We start from the raw sequence: 17241 nt of genomic DNA on the forward strand, positions 1-17241 counted from the left end.
CCAGAGAAGTCCAAGACATCACAAAAAAACCCACAGAATCAACTAACCTGGGCTCATAGGGACTCACAGAGACTGAACCAACAACCAGGGAGCCTACCTAGGCCCTCTGCACAGGTTACAGTTGTGTAGCTTGGTCTTCTTGTGGGACTCCTAAGAGTGGGAGCAGGGGCTGTCTCTGACACTTCTGCCTGCTTTCAGGACCCTTTCCCTCATACTGGGTTAATTTGCCCAGCCTTAATACAAGGAGAGGTACCTTGCCTAACTTGATTGTTTGGTTGATATCCATCGGAGGTCTGCCCTAGTAGATGGGGGGGAGGGCAGAAAAGGGGAGAACTGGGAAGAGAGAAAAAAGAAAAAAACCAGACCAACAAGAGAAAGACACTTAGAAGCAGCATATATAAGAAAGAAAACAGAAAATGATGGGAAAGACTATTCTGACGCAGAATATTGCCTGATTCTACTTTGTGGATCCTTGCTTTGTGATTCATGTTCAATTTCAAAGACCCTCAAATGGTAAAAGGCTTTTATTCGTATTACATTCCAAAAGTGAAGAAGCTGCTGTAGGGTTTTCTCTTAATCAGTCACCTGCGTGTACAAAACCTGCCTAAGGAAGGATGCTCTCTGGAAAAGTGTTTGCCATATGTTCACACCGTTACCTTCAAAAATAATCTGAAAAATTAAAACTCTTAGGTAATGTTACTTTTTAAAGGTGAAGTACGTAATTTGAAAATGAAGTCATTAATTCTAAAAGTGTTCCTTTTAATAATGTACTTCTCATAAACACAGGAGAACCCTGCCTATAAGAAGTATATTAGACCACTGATGCAAAGCTGGAGACCCAAGCTGTGAAAAGCCAAAGGATTCAGGACCAAGCAGCACCATGGCCTTCCTATGGCACATATGCATATAAAGAATTTAAAGCACAGGGTGGCGTGCAGCTTGTTCAGATCAACGAGTAAACTGGTTCATGAAAGGATGTTCATCATATTATTCTGCTGAGTATGTCTGAAACTTTCCCTTGTCTGTTTGTAGTATGTATTTGGCTAAATGCTAGAATTTTGCTTTAAATACAGCCAAAGCTAATAAACTTGTTAGTTACTACTTGTGTTGTAGGGGATGCTGGGACTGAAAGGCCAGAAAGATGTCAACAGGCACTCTACCACCAAGCTACCCTGTGGCCTACACATACTTTTAGCTTCCTCTAGTCTTTACAGGGACACACATGCAGCAGCCCTTCAAAGGTGCCTGGGTATGCTATAATCTAAATCAAATATAGGTGCTCAGCATGTAGCACACCATTTTTTTTTTAACTCAACTCTTCTGCAGTAAAAGCTAAGATTTCATAAAGAGACAGAATTACTCAATATGCCCAAATACAGCCAAGCTATGTTTTTCATTTCATTTTTAATTACACAACATAGAGCAGTTCTGACACGGTCTGCAGCTAAGTGACAGAACACTTGCCTAACATAAACAGGGCCCTGGTCAACCCCTAGGACTGAAGGAAAAAACAAAACCTGAAAATCCTGCTGCTTGCTTTTGTTCATACAAGCAATCATTAGCCTGCTGATACTTAGTAAGCCAGAGAAAATTACCAAAAGCAAACTTCCCTTTGGTGAGAAAGGGGACAAGGAAGGGAACTCCTAAGTTTGCCTTTTTTACAAACTTGGAGTGAACATTACTCCTAGTCCCAGAACTTTAAAAAGTATTTTTAAGTGTGTGTGTGTATATGTGTATGTCTGTGTATGTGTGTGCATGGTGTACGCACACGCATGCATAAGTGGAAGTCCTGTGCAAAGCACCAAGAGCCATTCCCCCCAGCCCCCTCCACAACAGTTCCAAAGCCAAATTATCTTCTTCATGATGATTTTCGCTGACTCCACAGCACATGACTAATTGGAGTCTTTATTTAGGAAACCCTTTATTAGTTTACAATTGGAGCATATATTCCAATATGGAATATAGAGAGGGTTACCTCTTCTCACCAGTTCATCAATATACCAAAGCTACAGCAACCTGCCAATAACATTAAGGTATCCTAGTTTGAAGGTGAGGTAGTTTTGAGTTTCTGTGGTGGTGTTGCTGTTTGTATGGGGTTGGGGGGGGTGGTAATTTATCAGATCTTAAATTTCCAAAGAAATAATCTTGGAACAGTCTCACAGAGAAGAGGAAAAGGGTGTCGTGTCTTCCCTAGAGTAAAACCGCAGAGGTCTACGATTGCCCTAAAACAGGGAAGTTGCTATGCAATGCTCACAAACCAGAAAGTCCCTCATAATTAACACGCTCCTTCCCGTAGCTTTCAAGCAACAGAATCACATCGACACTGAAAGCAGTGACTACAGTGAAATGAGCAGATGTGCACACACTCCCCAAGCCTTACAGTGAAATGAGCAGATGTGCACACACTCCCCAAGCCTTACAGTAAAATGAGCAGATGTGCACACAGTCCCAAGCCTTACAGTGAAATAAGCAGATGTGCACACTCCCCAAGCCTTTCTGAGCCTTCTCTCTGATTGATTTCTCAGGATGGAACTTACATGTCATAATAACACACACTTGCAGCTACCACAATTCCTGAGGGGGAAATGGTGGGAGTCACTTTGTCCTCACACACAGCACAAACTGGAATGAGTCACATCCATAGCTGTGACAGTTGAAAACTGTAATATTCACTGTAAACCTGATCTGAAAACAGTGTTGCACTCTTTAGACAAACCTGCTTATCTCTGGTTACACAGCTGGCTTTATAAAGTACAATCTAATGTTCCACTGAGTCCTGTCAACCCTATCACAAATGTGCTATAAGCAGTTTAATTGGGACATAAAGGATGCATACTTCCAATGAAGTATATGATCTTCCCCTTATATAGCAATAAATACAACCCTTAATATTCATATTCCATTTTTTATTAGATTTTTCTTTCCTGGTAGACAGTACCTTGGGAATGAAACTGTACCAGGCATAAGGTTTCTACCACAGGGACATTTTGTATTGAGAATCCAATATAAATATTTCTAGTCAGACATTTCCATGGCTACAGATATTTGGTTGCTTGATTCGTATGCATAGAAAGAAACAGTTGTCAAAACTGTAGAAAGCAGTCCTTACCAAGTACCCTCAGAAGACCGGGCCGGTCTTCCTTTAACTCCACAACACTGCCTACTGGTCTGGAAACTAGGTCGCCCTACATGATATTCTGATTTTTCTCAAAGACATCATGAATACCCTCTTTAATCTTTTATTCCTGTTTTTAGCCTTCCAGTTGAGTCAGGAACCACATTATCAGAAATCATTTTAGCACTGTTAAGGGTAGATTATATACCATACTGATTTTCAGATCTCTTTTTATAAAAAAGGTTTCTAGAGACTCTGAACAGGCACATGCATACTTGGGAACAAAACAGGAAGGAGACTGCGCACACACAAGACTTCCTTCTGCTCCTCAATGCCTTCAAATAAATACAAATACTGAATCAAAAAATAATAATAAAAAAAAAGAGGGCCCACACTAAAAACCAACAACAGTCTCTTCCATGTCCCAAAACGTGAGCTTGCGGAAGTTCTCTGAGGGCTGGCCAGCAGTCAGTCGTCCGTCTTGCGGGCTAGTCTACAGAAAGTCCAGTTGTGCTCTACGGTGTTCTCATTGGCCCGCTCGCTCATGTGATGCACCCGGGTATTGCGGATCGTGAAACCTTGTTTCGTGATGTACTCCATCAGATGGACCCGGAGAGAGACTTCCTGGTGGTAATCGCACGGTCCAAAGGTGAAGGAGACCTGGCAGTCTCTGGTGTCCATCATGTGCTTATTCCACTTGGTGAAATAGTTTGAGATGCCTTCTAGTAAGGAATGGACCTTCGTGGTGATGGTTAACTGGGTTATGATCACGGCCACTGGATTGGAATATTTAGAAAGCTTCCGAGTACTAGAGAGCTCTACGACTTCCTCAAACGTATCCATAGGATACAGAGGCCTGGGGTCATTCAGACACTGGATCAAGGGTTCGATCTGGTAGAAATCAGCCTCTTTCCGAAGCAGATCAAACTCCTTAAAGTCCAGAGGGAGTGTCAGTTCTGAAGTCCGTAGGAAGTTGAGGACATAGCGGAAGAGCGGTCCGTCTCGATCAATGAAGTAATTGCCTTGAGGGTCTCGGGCTGTGGGGAAGTCACCCCCAAACATAGCTCCAAGCATAGAATCCGGGTAGCGTGTCAACGTGGTAAGAGATGTCGTGTACAAGTGTCCACCTACATTTAACGTGACTGGGTCACTCATCTGCAATTTTTAAAAATCCAATTAATTACCTGAAACCTTAAAATCTTAACTAACAAATTAAGAAAATCAGTATTAACAAGCAAAGCATAAAGCCCTCTCAAGCTAATATATCTGGCAGCACAAGGGGACTAAACGGCTTTACTTCCAGTGATAAAACCCACCCAAGAGAAGGGCTTCAATATTTGGTTTCAAACAGAATAAATCTAAGCCTTCCAAAGTTTCCTATACGTCTGCCAGGTGTGACCTTTAGTGTCATTCAGTGAAGTCCAGAATCTGAAGAGCTTTTTGGGTCAATCTGCCTGCTTCTACTTCCCTAGTGCTGGGCTTAAAGGTGTGTGCCACCACCCTTGGCAAAACCGTCAGTTTTAAAAAACTTAACGTAAGCTAGACTATAAAAATAATATGATAATGTAACAATAATTAATTTAGGAATTGTGATGGGTTTTTCTCCTCAAAGGAGTCAGGAGATCTAATTTTTTTTTTTTTTTTTTTGAGACAGTGTTTCACATAACTTAGGCTAGCCTCGCACTCACTGTGTAGCTAAGGACGGCCTAGAATTCCTGATTCTCCTGCCTCTGCCCCACTGCTAGGACAGTGCTAAGGCCACAGGTGTATACTGTCACACCCAGCTGTGGAATATATATATATATTTATTCATGTCTCTTATGTGTGTGTGCTGCCTGTGTGCACGTGCGTGTACCTCATCCGTACCAAGGGTATGGCTCTAGGAACTGGGAGTTAGGGATGGTTGTGAGGCATTGAGTAGGTGCTAGGAACCAAACCCAAGTCCTCTGCAAGAGCGTAAGTGCTCTCAACTGCTGACCCCTGTCTCCACACCCAAATGTATTTTAGAGACAAAAATTTGTTTAAAATCAATCTGAGTAATTTTTTTATGGAAGCAACAGTTTCTTCTTTTCTGGCTGTTGTTGTTGTTGTAGTTGTTGTTGTGACAGCATCTTACTATATAGATAAAGCAGGCTGGAAATTCACACACCTCCTGCCTCTATCCCAGGGGCTGTATTACAGGCCTGTGTCAGCACACCCAGGGACTAAGTTGTAAACACTAGATTAAAATACATGGTTTGGTGAACCCAATCTAGCTCATCTTCTAGCCCCAAACCACCGCACGTCAAAGGGCTGGGAGCAGCTTTAAAATGTCACATCTGACTGCGTACTCATTTTTACAACATTCAGGTTGTAATCTGACCTTTAATTCTGAGAAGCAAGCTTCTCAAAATAACACACCTTCAGCTTTAGAAATCCTATTTAAGAAAAAACAAGAAATGGTCTTCAGGTACTAAGAAAGTAAAATATGTCTTACCAGATAAAGAAGAAAACAGGGAGACATGGAGAAACCCTGTCTAACTAGTAATCCCTTTACTACAATAAAGAAGTCTTCATTCCATTATCCATAGGCCCTTTAAGCATCAGCATCCCATGAAAAGAGAATTTAAAAAGCAATATACAGCAAAGACTGAAACATCATGGTGTATCTGAAATTAGTGATTACAAATAGTTACTAGGGGAGCAGGAGAGACGCCAGGAGTTAAAAGCCACGGGCTAGTGCAGTGGACCTGAGCTGCATTCGGGTGGCTCACAGCAGCTCCAGGGGATCAATCAGACGCCCTCTTCTGGCCTCTAAGGGCACTGCATGCACTGCTTCCCCCACACAAAATAATAATAATAATAATAATAATAATAATAATAATAATAATAATAAAGTTATTTGGAGAATATCCATTGAGTCCTCCACTAAAACGTCAAGCCAAATAAAAATGCCCTCCTTCAAGAACATCTACAGAAATTAGATAAAGCTAGGCAAATTCATAGTTTTCATCCTTTTAAGATAAGCCTATGAATACGAGAAAAGAAAGACATCAAAATTGCTTGCCAGCCTTAAAGTGAAGAAGCACTCACCATATAGCCCCAGTCCCCATTATCCATCTGCTCCAGCACTGCGTCCTCAGAGCTCAGGAGCCAGGGAACTCTGGAAGAAGAGCAAACACATAACCACCGTGAAATGGAGAAAAAAGGCTGTACTGCCAGGTGTAGTTAGCCAGACCTCACAAAAACTCCTCAGATATGGTCAACTGGAACCTGCTGGCCAAAGATGTGGAAAGAAAGCCAGGCCGTGCTCTGTCCTTACCTCGGGAGCCCACCAGGCACAAAGAACTAGCATACACTCGAGGAGAGGAAGACATCATTCAAATTCTGTCATCTGGGCTGACACGAGGGCAGGCTCGGCAGGTAAAGCCGCTTGCCTGACCCCTCACAGTGGAAAGAGAAAACTGATTTCCACACGTGTCCTCTGAGCCCACACTCACTCCCATGCACACACACAAAATAAATGTCATAAAAAATTTACAAATTTTGTCACTCCCCTAGAGATGTAATTTTTACATTTTCAGAGAACCTCATGATTAGGTCTATGATGTTCATAATCAATTTTTGATCTTCATCAAAAAGGTCATGTAAGGGAAAAGGAGAGAAACTCCTTTGGATCGGCATGCCAGCTGTATAAACTAAACATCTCAGTAAGAGCATTTAAAATCATGAGCTCCAAAAGTAACAGTCGTTTTCCAAGAGAAACACACCAGAATATTATTATCATATAATATTAAAAAAATCAATCAGGCTTTTAATAATGAAGTATTTCTCTTTGTAAATAAAAACAAACAGAAACCAATTTAAATGACAAGCTGTTAAGGCACAATTTGAGACAAAAAAGTTTTTAAAAGAACCTTACAGGGCTGGCTGAGGGTCACTCAGCCAGCACCATGGAGAGACAGTTTTAGGCCACTGGCAAATGCCTGTGTACTAATGATGCCGGCTTCAATCTGTTTTTATCTACAATTCAAGGGCATGCCAGCAGTTGCCCAGCTACTGAATGCTTTCATTAGTTCCCTCAGTTCCCTCTATTACATGCTAGTCCCCAAATCAACCTGCTAGCAAACTGCAGAGCAGATTTCAAAATTGCCAGCAAAGAAGGCAAGAAACATGGACGTGCTGGTATTCACTAGGAAAGTCACTAGCTTTGTATGTGGTCTTTGAAGATCCATTTATCCCACTTTTAGAGGAATCTGGCCCCTGTTTCCAGAACAAGAACAAGCCCTGGCTACACAAGATCACAAAGGCTCTTTCTCAAAAGGTCACTCAGGCATGTAGAGAACATTTGCATAGCACAGCAGGGGCTGAAATCAGAGCCGCAGCAGCTATTTCTCCACCTTTACAAATTCTTCAAAGCAAACGAGCTAAAATGTGGCCCGGAGGAGAAGCCTTCAGTCGGCTGCCTTTCTCCACTCCTGGCAGCTGGCTGCAGGCGGACGGACAGGCCTGAGTACTATGGTGAGACAGAACCAATGCCACTGTGATACCTTTTCATCCCTCTGACTTACTCCACAAACCCCAAATGATAGAAACGGAAGAAATGAGCCTTACCCATGTGTCGGTTCCATTATAGATAACACCACATCAACAATAAAGTGAATTAAAGGCACTTCCCAAGACTCGGAGTCTTCTTTCCCAACTGCCTCAATAGTCAGTCAGCCAAGATGTATGTTAAGGTCCACCCACTATCACAGGGCAAGGGAGCCCAGGTAAAATCTAGATACACAGGAATAAGGAAGCTTAACCTGACCCTCGTGGAGCTTTCAGTCTACAAAGGAAGGCAACAGGCAACAGCCGAAGTCCACAATATAACTTCAAAGAGCTACAGAACAGGGTAGACGGGAGGAGCTCTCAGGAGGAAGAGTCCTAGACTCCCAGGGAGAAAATGGAGGGCTTCAGCAAAGAGCTTGTTCAGTGAAACGCTAAAAGAAAAAGTGCCTAACCTGAGAAGAGACTCTAGAATCAAGCAACAATTTAAATAGGCAGGGATGGAACAGCCTTTCTGCTTGTAAGCGCGTGTGCGCACACACACACACACACACACATAGAGTTATAAAATAAAGAGGCAGGATAGACCACAAGACTTGCTCACAGCCCCACATATGGGGAGTACCTGAACAATAACTTGTGTTTGCTGACTCCTTGTCTAGATTTTTACAAAATCTCCCTCTCAAAGTAGAAATTCAAAGAACAGAATCCAAAAACGAAACAATTGAAAAGCATCCATTTAAGACTTCCCATAACCAACTATTAATCCTATCCACCTACCACTTTATTTACAATTTAACAAAAACTCGGGCTAGTCATAATGAGCCCGTAAAAATTCCTACCACTAAATAAAAATGGCAGTAACCTACTCATTAGCGCGAATAATGGCTGCTGTTCCATCTTAAGCGACAGAAAGAATTCTAGTTCATGGACATTCAAATGACTAATGAAGAATGGAAGCCCAAAACACAAGAAAAAAAAAATCAGACAGCTCTTATGCCAGTACTAACCTTTCACATTTATGTCTCCGTGCCTAAATCAAAACACGGTAACTTCTTATGCAATCATCAACACAAACAATCTAAAAAATTAGATGTTTCTGAATCTCTTCTACAGCAAAAGCCAAGGTCTGGCTACAAACATATAACAACGTCAAGCTTACTAATTTAGGAAAGCAGTCATGGGAATGTGTATATGTATATACATACATACATATATATATGGTTGGAGGTTAGTGGGATGCACAGGCAATGACGTACATCTTTACTAAGGAGTTAGCTCCATGATCCAAGCCTAATTTAGGAAAGCAGCCATGGGAATGTGTGTATGTATATACATACATACATATATATATGGTTGGAGGCTAGTGGGGTGCACAGGCAATGACGTACATCTTTACTAAGGAGTTAGCTCCATGATCCAAGCCCAGATTCCTTCCTTCCTTCCTTTCTTCTTTTTTTTTTTTGGGGGGGGGGGGTTTGGGAAAAAGGGGACAGGATTTCTCTGTATAGCATTAACTGTCCTGAAACTCGCTCTGTAGACCAAGCTAACCTTGAACTCAGAACTCAGAGATTTATCTGCCTCTGCCTCCTGGAATGCTGGAATTAAAGGCATGTGCCACTACCTCCTGGACAAGCCCAGGTTTCTTAAAAAGCACTTCAAGACCTTATAGTTATACATAAAATACATCAAAATAAAATACTAGTCACCTGCAATATAAGCTAGCAAAATCTATTTAAAATATTATACTAAATTGACCACTAATAAAGTCAAAATGGGAGTAGTCTTGATTGATTTAAAATTGGTATGTGTTCCTTGTAAACATATACAGAGCCGCATCTAGAGAGAAAAGAGGGGCAAGATTCTTGCTTATCCAACAGCCAGACTCTGAACTGATGCCTATCAAGAACATCAGAGGTGGAGACAATAAAACACAACCCAGAAGTAGCCTCAGCTTCCTCCACCTCATCATTCTCCACGGACGCTAACAATTCATTTCCCTTTCATCTTCTCTCCCATCCGGCACAACCTCCTCCAGTGGAGGGCTTAATGAGAACCACAAGCCAGGCGGCAGAAGGCCTTCAAGGGGGCATCAAGCAGGCCAACGTGAAATGTTTCCTCATAAGATTCCTTTAAGTGACTTTCCCTTACGAAAGATCTTTCTTAGAGTCATGGCTACCACCAACGACTATAAAGTTCAAAGAAAGGCTTTCTGACTTTGTAAAATCGGTTTACCTGAAAATACCTGACCTTTGATTCAAAAGAATTATGGTCCTAAAGACTATCACGCTTGAAGGTCAAAGGTCAGTGTAACTAATGTGCAAATTCTGATAGTATGTTAGCAGGTAGTTAAGAAAAACACATCCTGAGGAATTTCTAGAAGCCTGAAAAGAAGTTACTAATTTACTGACCCTAGCAAATCTGAAGAATGCACACTCCAGGAAGTTAACAACTTAACCTGTGAGAACCCTCCTTAACCACAGCAAAGCTACAGCAGGGGTTATGATAAGACAGCACACACATTCTAGACTTACTTCTGCTATTGAGTAAGACGCTCCAGAGCAAAAGTCCTCCTCCCATGTAACCATCTATATGCCGTAATGCTAACCTCGGATTAGAAAATGTACTGATACAACTGTAGTCACTGCCTTCCCACGGTTTCTGGGTAGCCCTTCCAAGTGCTTTTCTACTGAAACCTTTGTGTCTGCTATCCCAAAATGAAGACCGGTAAATTTTCTCTCTCCACCTATACTTACCTTCCAAGCTGCCTTTGTACTGAGTTTCTCTGTTCTTGGGAACGTGGGAGTTTGAAAGTGAAATACTTTTTATAGTAATTGGTTCAGTGGCATCTCCTGGCGCCTTCAGAGTTAACATCCACATACAGGCCAGCACAAGTAGCCAAGCGCACAAGGATAATGGGATTATAAAGCTAAATTACCACTAACTAAACCCCTTCTCAACCTCGTGGGCCAGAAGAAAGGAAATGTAGGCAAAAAGGAGAAAGTCCTACAAGAAATTATGAATCTTCTGACAGCATCAAACCAGAAGAATATATACTCTCCAGCTAAAGTGCTGTCAGAGTCAAAAATCATAAAATTCTACTTTCCCTCAGTTTCCACCAAAATGGGTATTATGACCTTCCCAAAAGTAACCACACCGTTTAAACACAATGGAGGTAAAACTGGCCGACAGGGCAGTGAGGAGTGGAGCTCTGGATTCACGTGCAGCATGCCAGCAGAGGACTGTGAGAACCTGAGGAGACCGCCCTTTACTACTCGCAGCATCACCAAAATTTAAGTAGGTGGACAAACATGCAGGTGAGGACCAGTCTGTGTTCCCACTCTGTCCCGGCCCTCCTTCCTTTCCCGGAGATCCCACCGCAGTTGCCGTGAGAAAAAGGTAAAATGATGTCCAGCGTTCGCAGAGACAAACAGACACGTGAGCTCTCGGAACTTCTAGAAAGCATGACTCAGGGTTGTCTCAAGATAAAGCAGAAGACACACATACGTGTTCCGTTTAAAATAGACCCCAACTATTAAAATCCAGGATGCGACGATGGATCCTAGGAGTGACCATAAGACTGCTTTCCACGCTATTGCTTCAGCTAAAATACGCTTTTAAAAAATCCAAATTCTATGGCCATCTTTCTACCTACGGTATTACAAAAAACTGAGAATCCATGTGGGCTCCTGACTTTCATCCAAAAGGTGATTCTCCCACCCTACCTACCTGCCTACTTAGATCTTTACTCTTTTGAAAACACTTCTGGCTTTGGGCCTGTAATACCCCACCATTATTCCCATACTAGAATATCTGCAACAGCGAAAAAGATGAGCCTGCCAAGGGGGGTACATTGGAGCAGGTTGCTTGGGCTATCCCAAACATTCTTTGCTAAACCAGGTCACACCGGTCTATGTCTGCATCACGAAATCCTAAAACCAGGTTTATCAACTTGCTGTATGTACTGGTGTACAGAACAGAAACATGACAACTTCAGCAGAACATCCAAACAGGATCTCAGTCACGTTTCGTTTCCCCGTCCCACCCCCAGACACAGCCTCGCTGCCATCGCCCAGCAGGTGCTGCAGGGGCTCCCCACGACCTCGCCAAGGATCACCTCTAACACCCAGCACTAAATCGCCGTGACATCCCAAAAATCCAGTAAAAAGCTGCAATTTGTGCACAAAACCCAAAAAAGCAGGGCTTTAAACTAGGGCAGTGGCGGCTAATAAACACCACTCCCCAAAAACCAACCCTTTGCCCCGCATGGCCCGCTGGTCCCTACTCCGCGGTCTCCCGCAAGCCAAGCCCGGCCGGCCACGCGCACCGAGCCCCGAACCCGAGCCGGAGCCCGAAGCCCGAGGCGGCCGCGCGTCCCCGATTTCCCCGCCCAGGCCCGGCCGCGGGCTCGTGCCAGCCCGGGGACGCGCGGCCGCCACCCGCCCGACTTCCCGCAGCCCCGGCCCGCAGGCCCCGCTCGCGCCCCACTCACTGCACGAGCGCGGAGGCGACCCGGCCGGGAGACGCCGGCGGCCCGAGAGCGCGAGCGCGGGGACGAGCGAGCCCGCGCCCCGCGGCGGCAGCGGCGGCGGTGGCGGTGGCGGCGGCGGCGGCGGCGGCGGCGGAGGGGACGAGTGAGCCGGAGCCCTGAGTTGCGGCTCCAGCTGCCCGGCGCGGGCGACGCCTTCTCAGCAGAGTCGCGGCGCCGAGAACGCGGACGCCCCCTATCGGCGGCGCGGGGCGAAGGCCGGGAAGCCGGATCGCCGCGGGCACTCTGGGCGCTGCCGGGGCGGCGTGGTCAGGCGGGCTCTGCAGCAGTCCCGAAGCCCCGCCTCCGTCCCGTTCCTATCCCCGCCCCGCCCAGGACTCCCGCGCGGAGCTCCGCCCAGGCCCCGCCCCTAACTCCACCTCTGCATTCAGGCTCTCCTCCTGGCCGCCAGCAGTCTCTTCCCTGCTTGCCCACGACGCCTTCTCCGCAATTGTTTCTCCTCAGCTGTTTTCACTAAGTTGATAGACCTCATCGCATGCAGGGTTTAGAGAGAACAGCAGCCACCCAGACCGAGGCGCGTCTCAAGACTCAAAAAAGCAGCCAGTAGACAAAATAAGACAAGTTCGAATTCTGGTGAGAGCGGTCCAATAAGAAGGCTGTCTTTGTCGGACTTGGTGGCACACCCCTTTAATCCCAGCATTTGGGAGGCAGAGGCTGGTGGATTTCTGAGTTCGAGGCCAGCCTAGTCTACAAAGTGAGTGCTAGGACAGCCAAGGCTACACAGAGAAACCCTGTCTTTAAAAACCAAAATAAAAGAAGGCTGCCTTGGAGAATAAGGGAAGATGTGACGATCTGATATATATAAAATATTAATATACATTTAATATTATTAATATTGATGTAATTATATTAATATATATGTAATAATGTAGTTAATATTATTAATATATAGGGCTCCTGGCCTTATATATTAAGGCAGGCCATTCTGTAAAGTAATGGCTTGGAGGGACCACTGATCCAGCCTTTTAGGCAGACAAGAGCAGCCAGTTAGAAGGACAGAGCTAACTATCATCATCCTGTGTAATACCTCTGAGGATCTTAGTCTGGATGGGACTGGCAAGGATAATGTCCCTTCAGGAAGGACATCAAGGCTGCAGGGCTAATTGGACTCCATGCACAGACAAGATGCAAGAGCCACCACTTCTAGCTAGCCGGATCTCAATCCACTTCTACATGGGTGAAAACCCACTGGCCTTAGAAACTCACCTGGGCCAGGTATAGTAAAAGTAGTGCACATTCTTAATGCCAGCACTTAGAGGCAGAGGCATGTGGGTCTCTTGTGAGCTCTAGGTTAGCCTGGCCCACATAGCTAATCTCTAGGACAGATGAGGCTACATAATGAGACCCTTTCTCAAAAGAACAAAACAAAAACTTACCTGGTTTACACATCTGCATGTTTGTGAGGTGGTTCTGAAATCTAGTTTTTATATATATGATCACCATCTAATACTCTATTTCTTCTCCAAAAGTCAAATTGATAGGTTAAATAAGCAATGCGGACTTCAACACAATGGACGGCTACATTGACATCTAAGCGAGGATACAAACTAATTAAGAATATGGGAATAGGGCTGGAGAAATGGCTCAGCGGGTAAGAGCACTGACTGCTCTTCCGAAGGTCCTGAGTTCAAATCCCAGCAACCACATGGTGGCTCGCAACCACCTGTAAAGAGATCTGATGCCCTCTTCCGGTGTATCTGAAGTCAGCTAAAGTGTACTTATGTATTATAATAAATAAATCTTTAAAAAAAAAGAATACGGGAATATGCTCCTGCAAATCAGGACACAAAATCATACATACAGTACCCTAATGTTGATTTTAATACATACAGTACCTTAATGTTGATTTTTTTTTCCCTATTTGTTTGTTTGTTTCAAGACAGGGTTTCTCTGTGTAGCCTCGCTGTGCTGGAACTCACTCTGTAGACCAGGCTGGCCTCAAACTCAGAGATCCGACTGCTTCTGCCTCCTAGGTGTTGGGATTAAAACATGCACCACCACTTCCTCACCCACCCTCCCATCCCCCAACCCAGGATCCCTCCCCTACTGCTCTGGATTTGTGTGCCTTACACTGTCCTTTCTAACTAAGGTGGCTAATGGACTCCCAGGGTCCATTCCTATATGTAGCCCTTGGGCCTCTCTGGATTGAGCTCCTGCACTCTGCCTCCACTCTCCCGACAAACAGCCTCAGGACCCTGCCTGACCCTGGCCAGCAAATGTCTCCTTTGACCGCATGCCCCCTCCCTTTATTCTTTTGCTATATATCTAGCTGCTATACAGTTATCTCTTGCCTAGTGACAAATTCTCTCAAAATATAGGGGGTTACAGCACCTGTTTGTCACTTACAGTTCCTGGGTCAAGAGCTAGCAGTCCAACTGTCACCAACGGCTACGGTCACCTGAAAGACTACAAAATCCACCCCATTACTCATGTGACTTTTATAACAAAGCACCAGTTCCTTGTCATATGAGCCTCTCCTGACGAATGTCACTTAACTTAACCTCAAAAGTGGCATGCCTGTGTGGCATGGTCTCACAGACCAGCCGTTGTACAGTGTAAGGGGTGTGGACATCCGGAAGTGAAGGTCATTAGGGCCTGCTCTGCAGGCTGCCACAACGGCTCTGAAGATTGGTCTCACTTCCCACCATGAACATGAAGGGTAAGAGTGTGATGAAAGCCACTGCAGCTCGGAATGCAAAGGGAGCTTTATACCCATCTCTGCTCAGCTGGTTTCTCCTCTCCCACAGCCCACCATTTGCCGGACCACCCCCAGCTTCATCCCTGATAACTGCAAACCAAACCAGACTCTCCCACCCCCTCTGATCTCCTCAGCCCCCACTCAGCTCAGCAAATGGCACCACTGTCCTGCCATCTGCCCAAACCAGCAGCTTTGAGTCATGCCTGCTCCTCCCTCCCCCTCTCTTCCCAGTGCCAGGAAGCACAGGCCTGCCAAGTCTCCCCCTGAGCATAGCCAGGATCCATCTCTCCTCATCTCTCCTCCTCCCTCCTCCCGTGCACCATCGATTGTGCCAGACCACACCACCAAGAGTTCCATTGCGGACATCTCTGGTCTCCTTTGTTTTCCTCTCTTTGTGTGAGTCACCCACAGAAAGCCTGTGTCACCCTGCCTGCTTTATACTCCTGAAGGGGTTCCCCAGACCCAGACCCCTGCGGTGGAATCTGGTCCCATTCACTCTTCCGGCCTCGTCCTCCCCATCTTTCCTTCTGGTTGGGCCCTTGCTACTCTCACAATTCAGTTTCTGAGACCTGCCCATTTATCCATGTCAAGGACAACATGGGCAAATCTGCTGTCTCCTCTACCCAGAACTCGGTGTCCTAGCCTTTGAACTTCTGCTTACGTCTTCTCCCTTCATCACATGGTCACTTTCTGACCTCCCGCAAGAGTCTCGGGTCCTACAGCTGTAAGTTATTGCATGGGACCTGCCTGTTCTCTCTTTGCCTCTGTTCTTTCAGTTGGACTGTGAACTCTCAAAAGGCAAAGACTGCATCTGTGTGACTTAGAACAGTACCACACAAGTGCCTCACACTCTAGCATTGTTGACTTCATTAGATGAGTCCTGGGACAACCCCCCTACTACTACCACCTCCACCACCATCTCCTCCTCCACCACCACCACCACCACCACCTCCACTACCACCACCACCACTACCAACACCTCTACCATCTCCTCTACCACCTCCACCACCACCACCTCCATCTCCTCCACCACCACCACCACCTTCACCACCACCACCAAGACCACCACCACTACCAACACCTCTACCATCTCCTCTACCATCTCCTCTACCACCTCCACCAGCACTTTCAGGCCTACCCTTCCCTTCCCTTTGTTTGTTTGGCTAACTCCTAGTCATTCATCAGCAATGTGGACGGCCAGATTTAGCAAATGAAGACAGGACACTCAGTTCAGTTTGGAGTTGAGCTAAACAACCTTTTTAATATAGGTATGCCCAAGCACTGGGCTAAATACATCTTGTCTTTTGGCTGGCAGCCACATCGGGAATCAGCACCACTGCAAAACCTGGTAGCTTGGCTTATAGTGGTGATAGAGATGAAGGGGAAGAAGAAAAGATGGCTCACCCTGATAGAGCTGTCTCTTGTGAGACTATGCCGGGGCCTAGCAAACACAGAAGTGGATGCTCACAGTCAGCTAGTGGATGGATCACGGGGCCCCCAATGAAGAAACTAGAGAAAGTACCCAAGGAGGTAAAGGGATCTGCAACCCTATAGGTGGAACAACATTATGAACTAACCAGTACACCGGAGCTCTTGACTCTAGCTGCATATATATCAAAAGATGGCCTAGTCGGCCATCAGTGGAAAGAGAGGCCCATTGGACTTGCAAACTTTATATGCCTCAGTACAGGGGAACGCCAGGGCCAAGAATTGGAGGTGGGAGGGTAGTGGAGTAGGGAGGGGTATGGGGGACTTTTGGGATAGCATTGGAAATGTAAATGAGGATAATACCTAATTTTAAAAAATTAAAAAAAAAAAAAAGAAAGAAAGAAAAGATGGCTCCCCTGCTCACCCCTACCACAGGCTCCCAAACTAAGCCCCAGCATGCCCCTCCAAGCACACACTGTGCCTGTGTGTTGACATCATCTGTTGCCAGTGACATCTGGTAGCCTGGATTCATTAGGAGCCTTTTTCATCCAGAACAACCCAGGCACCCAGGAGGTGGCCTGGTTCACAGGAGAGAAACATAAAGAGCAACAAAGAGAAAGAAGCAAAGAAGGCTGCTAAAGAGCCCACAAATGAGGCAAACAGTGTTCTAGCCTGTTCATGCATTGGAGCACTCCCCTGTTAGCTTTGTGTCTGTCTCTCAGTCCTACCACCCTCTGCCTCAGAGCATCAAGATCCCTGTGAAGCAGAAATGACACAAAAAGAATGTCTGGCTCCCTTCAGTTTTCCAGGTCAGCCACATGAGCATTAGCATGGCAGGCTCCATGGGGAGCAAGACCTTGAAGATGGCAATGTGGTAAGCATGAGGGGCCAAGCTGCTGCGGAAACCCGAGAGGAACCAGA

The 17241-nt window shown here is 45.4% G+C and overlaps 2 protein-coding genes across 6 annotated transcripts in view; one reads left to right on the plus strand and one right to left on the minus strand.

The window, feature by feature from the left end:
• Positions 1 to 1101, plus strand: part of Acox2 (acyl-CoA oxidase 2) — a 40904-nt gene extending 39803 nt beyond the window's left edge. For all 4 annotated transcript variants that reach the window (XM_021181870.3, XM_021181868.3, XM_021181869.3 and 1 more), the window contains one exon: positions 787 to 1101. In XM_021181870.3, coding sequence (XP_021037529.1) covers positions 787 to 849 — 63 coding nt within the window. In that variant the 3' untranslated portion in view covers positions 850 to 1101. The remainder of the gene's footprint in view (positions 1 to 786) is intronic.
• A 1790-nt stretch (positions 1102 to 2891) lies between these two features.
• Kctd6 (potassium channel tetramerization domain containing 6) lies at positions 2892 to 12426 on the minus strand. 2 transcript variants are annotated; one of them, XM_021181865.2, is made up of 3 exons: positions 12138 to 12426; positions 6188 to 6257; positions 2892 to 4270 (listed from the first exon to the last, which is right to left on the minus strand). In XM_021181865.2, the coding sequence occupies exons 2-3, from the start codon at positions 6212 to 6214 to the stop codon at positions 3584 to 3586; spliced, it is 714 nt and encodes a 237-aa protein (XP_021037524.1). In that variant the 5' UTR covers positions 6215 to 6257; positions 12138 to 12426; the 3' UTR covers positions 2892 to 3583. The 2 variants fall into 2 exon arrangements, with proteins under 2 accessions (XP_021037524.1, XP_021037526.1); XM_021181867.2 differs by lacking the exon at positions 12138 to 12426 and adding an exon at positions 10402 to 11997.
• Between the last annotated feature and the right edge of the window lie 4815 nt (positions 12427 to 17241).

The sequence above is a fragment of the Mus caroli genome, unplaced genomic scaffold (genome assembly GCF_978045245.1).
Source record: "Mus caroli unplaced genomic scaffold, Mus_caroli_1 scaffold_12, whole genome shotgun sequence".
NCBI lineage: Eukaryota > Metazoa > Chordata > Mammalia > Rodentia > Muridae > Mus > Mus caroli.

What these genes read in the sequence shown, in the direction of transcription:
- Kctd6 (XM_021181865.2), bottom strand. Translation starts at nt 6,214, where the DNA reads ATGGATAATGGGGACTGGGGCTATATG. An exon ending in ATGGGGACTGGGGCTATATG is followed by an intron (nt 4,271 to 6,187) that starts GTGAGTGCTTCT and finishes TAAAAATTGCAG; the next exon opens with ATGAGTGACCCAGTCACGTT.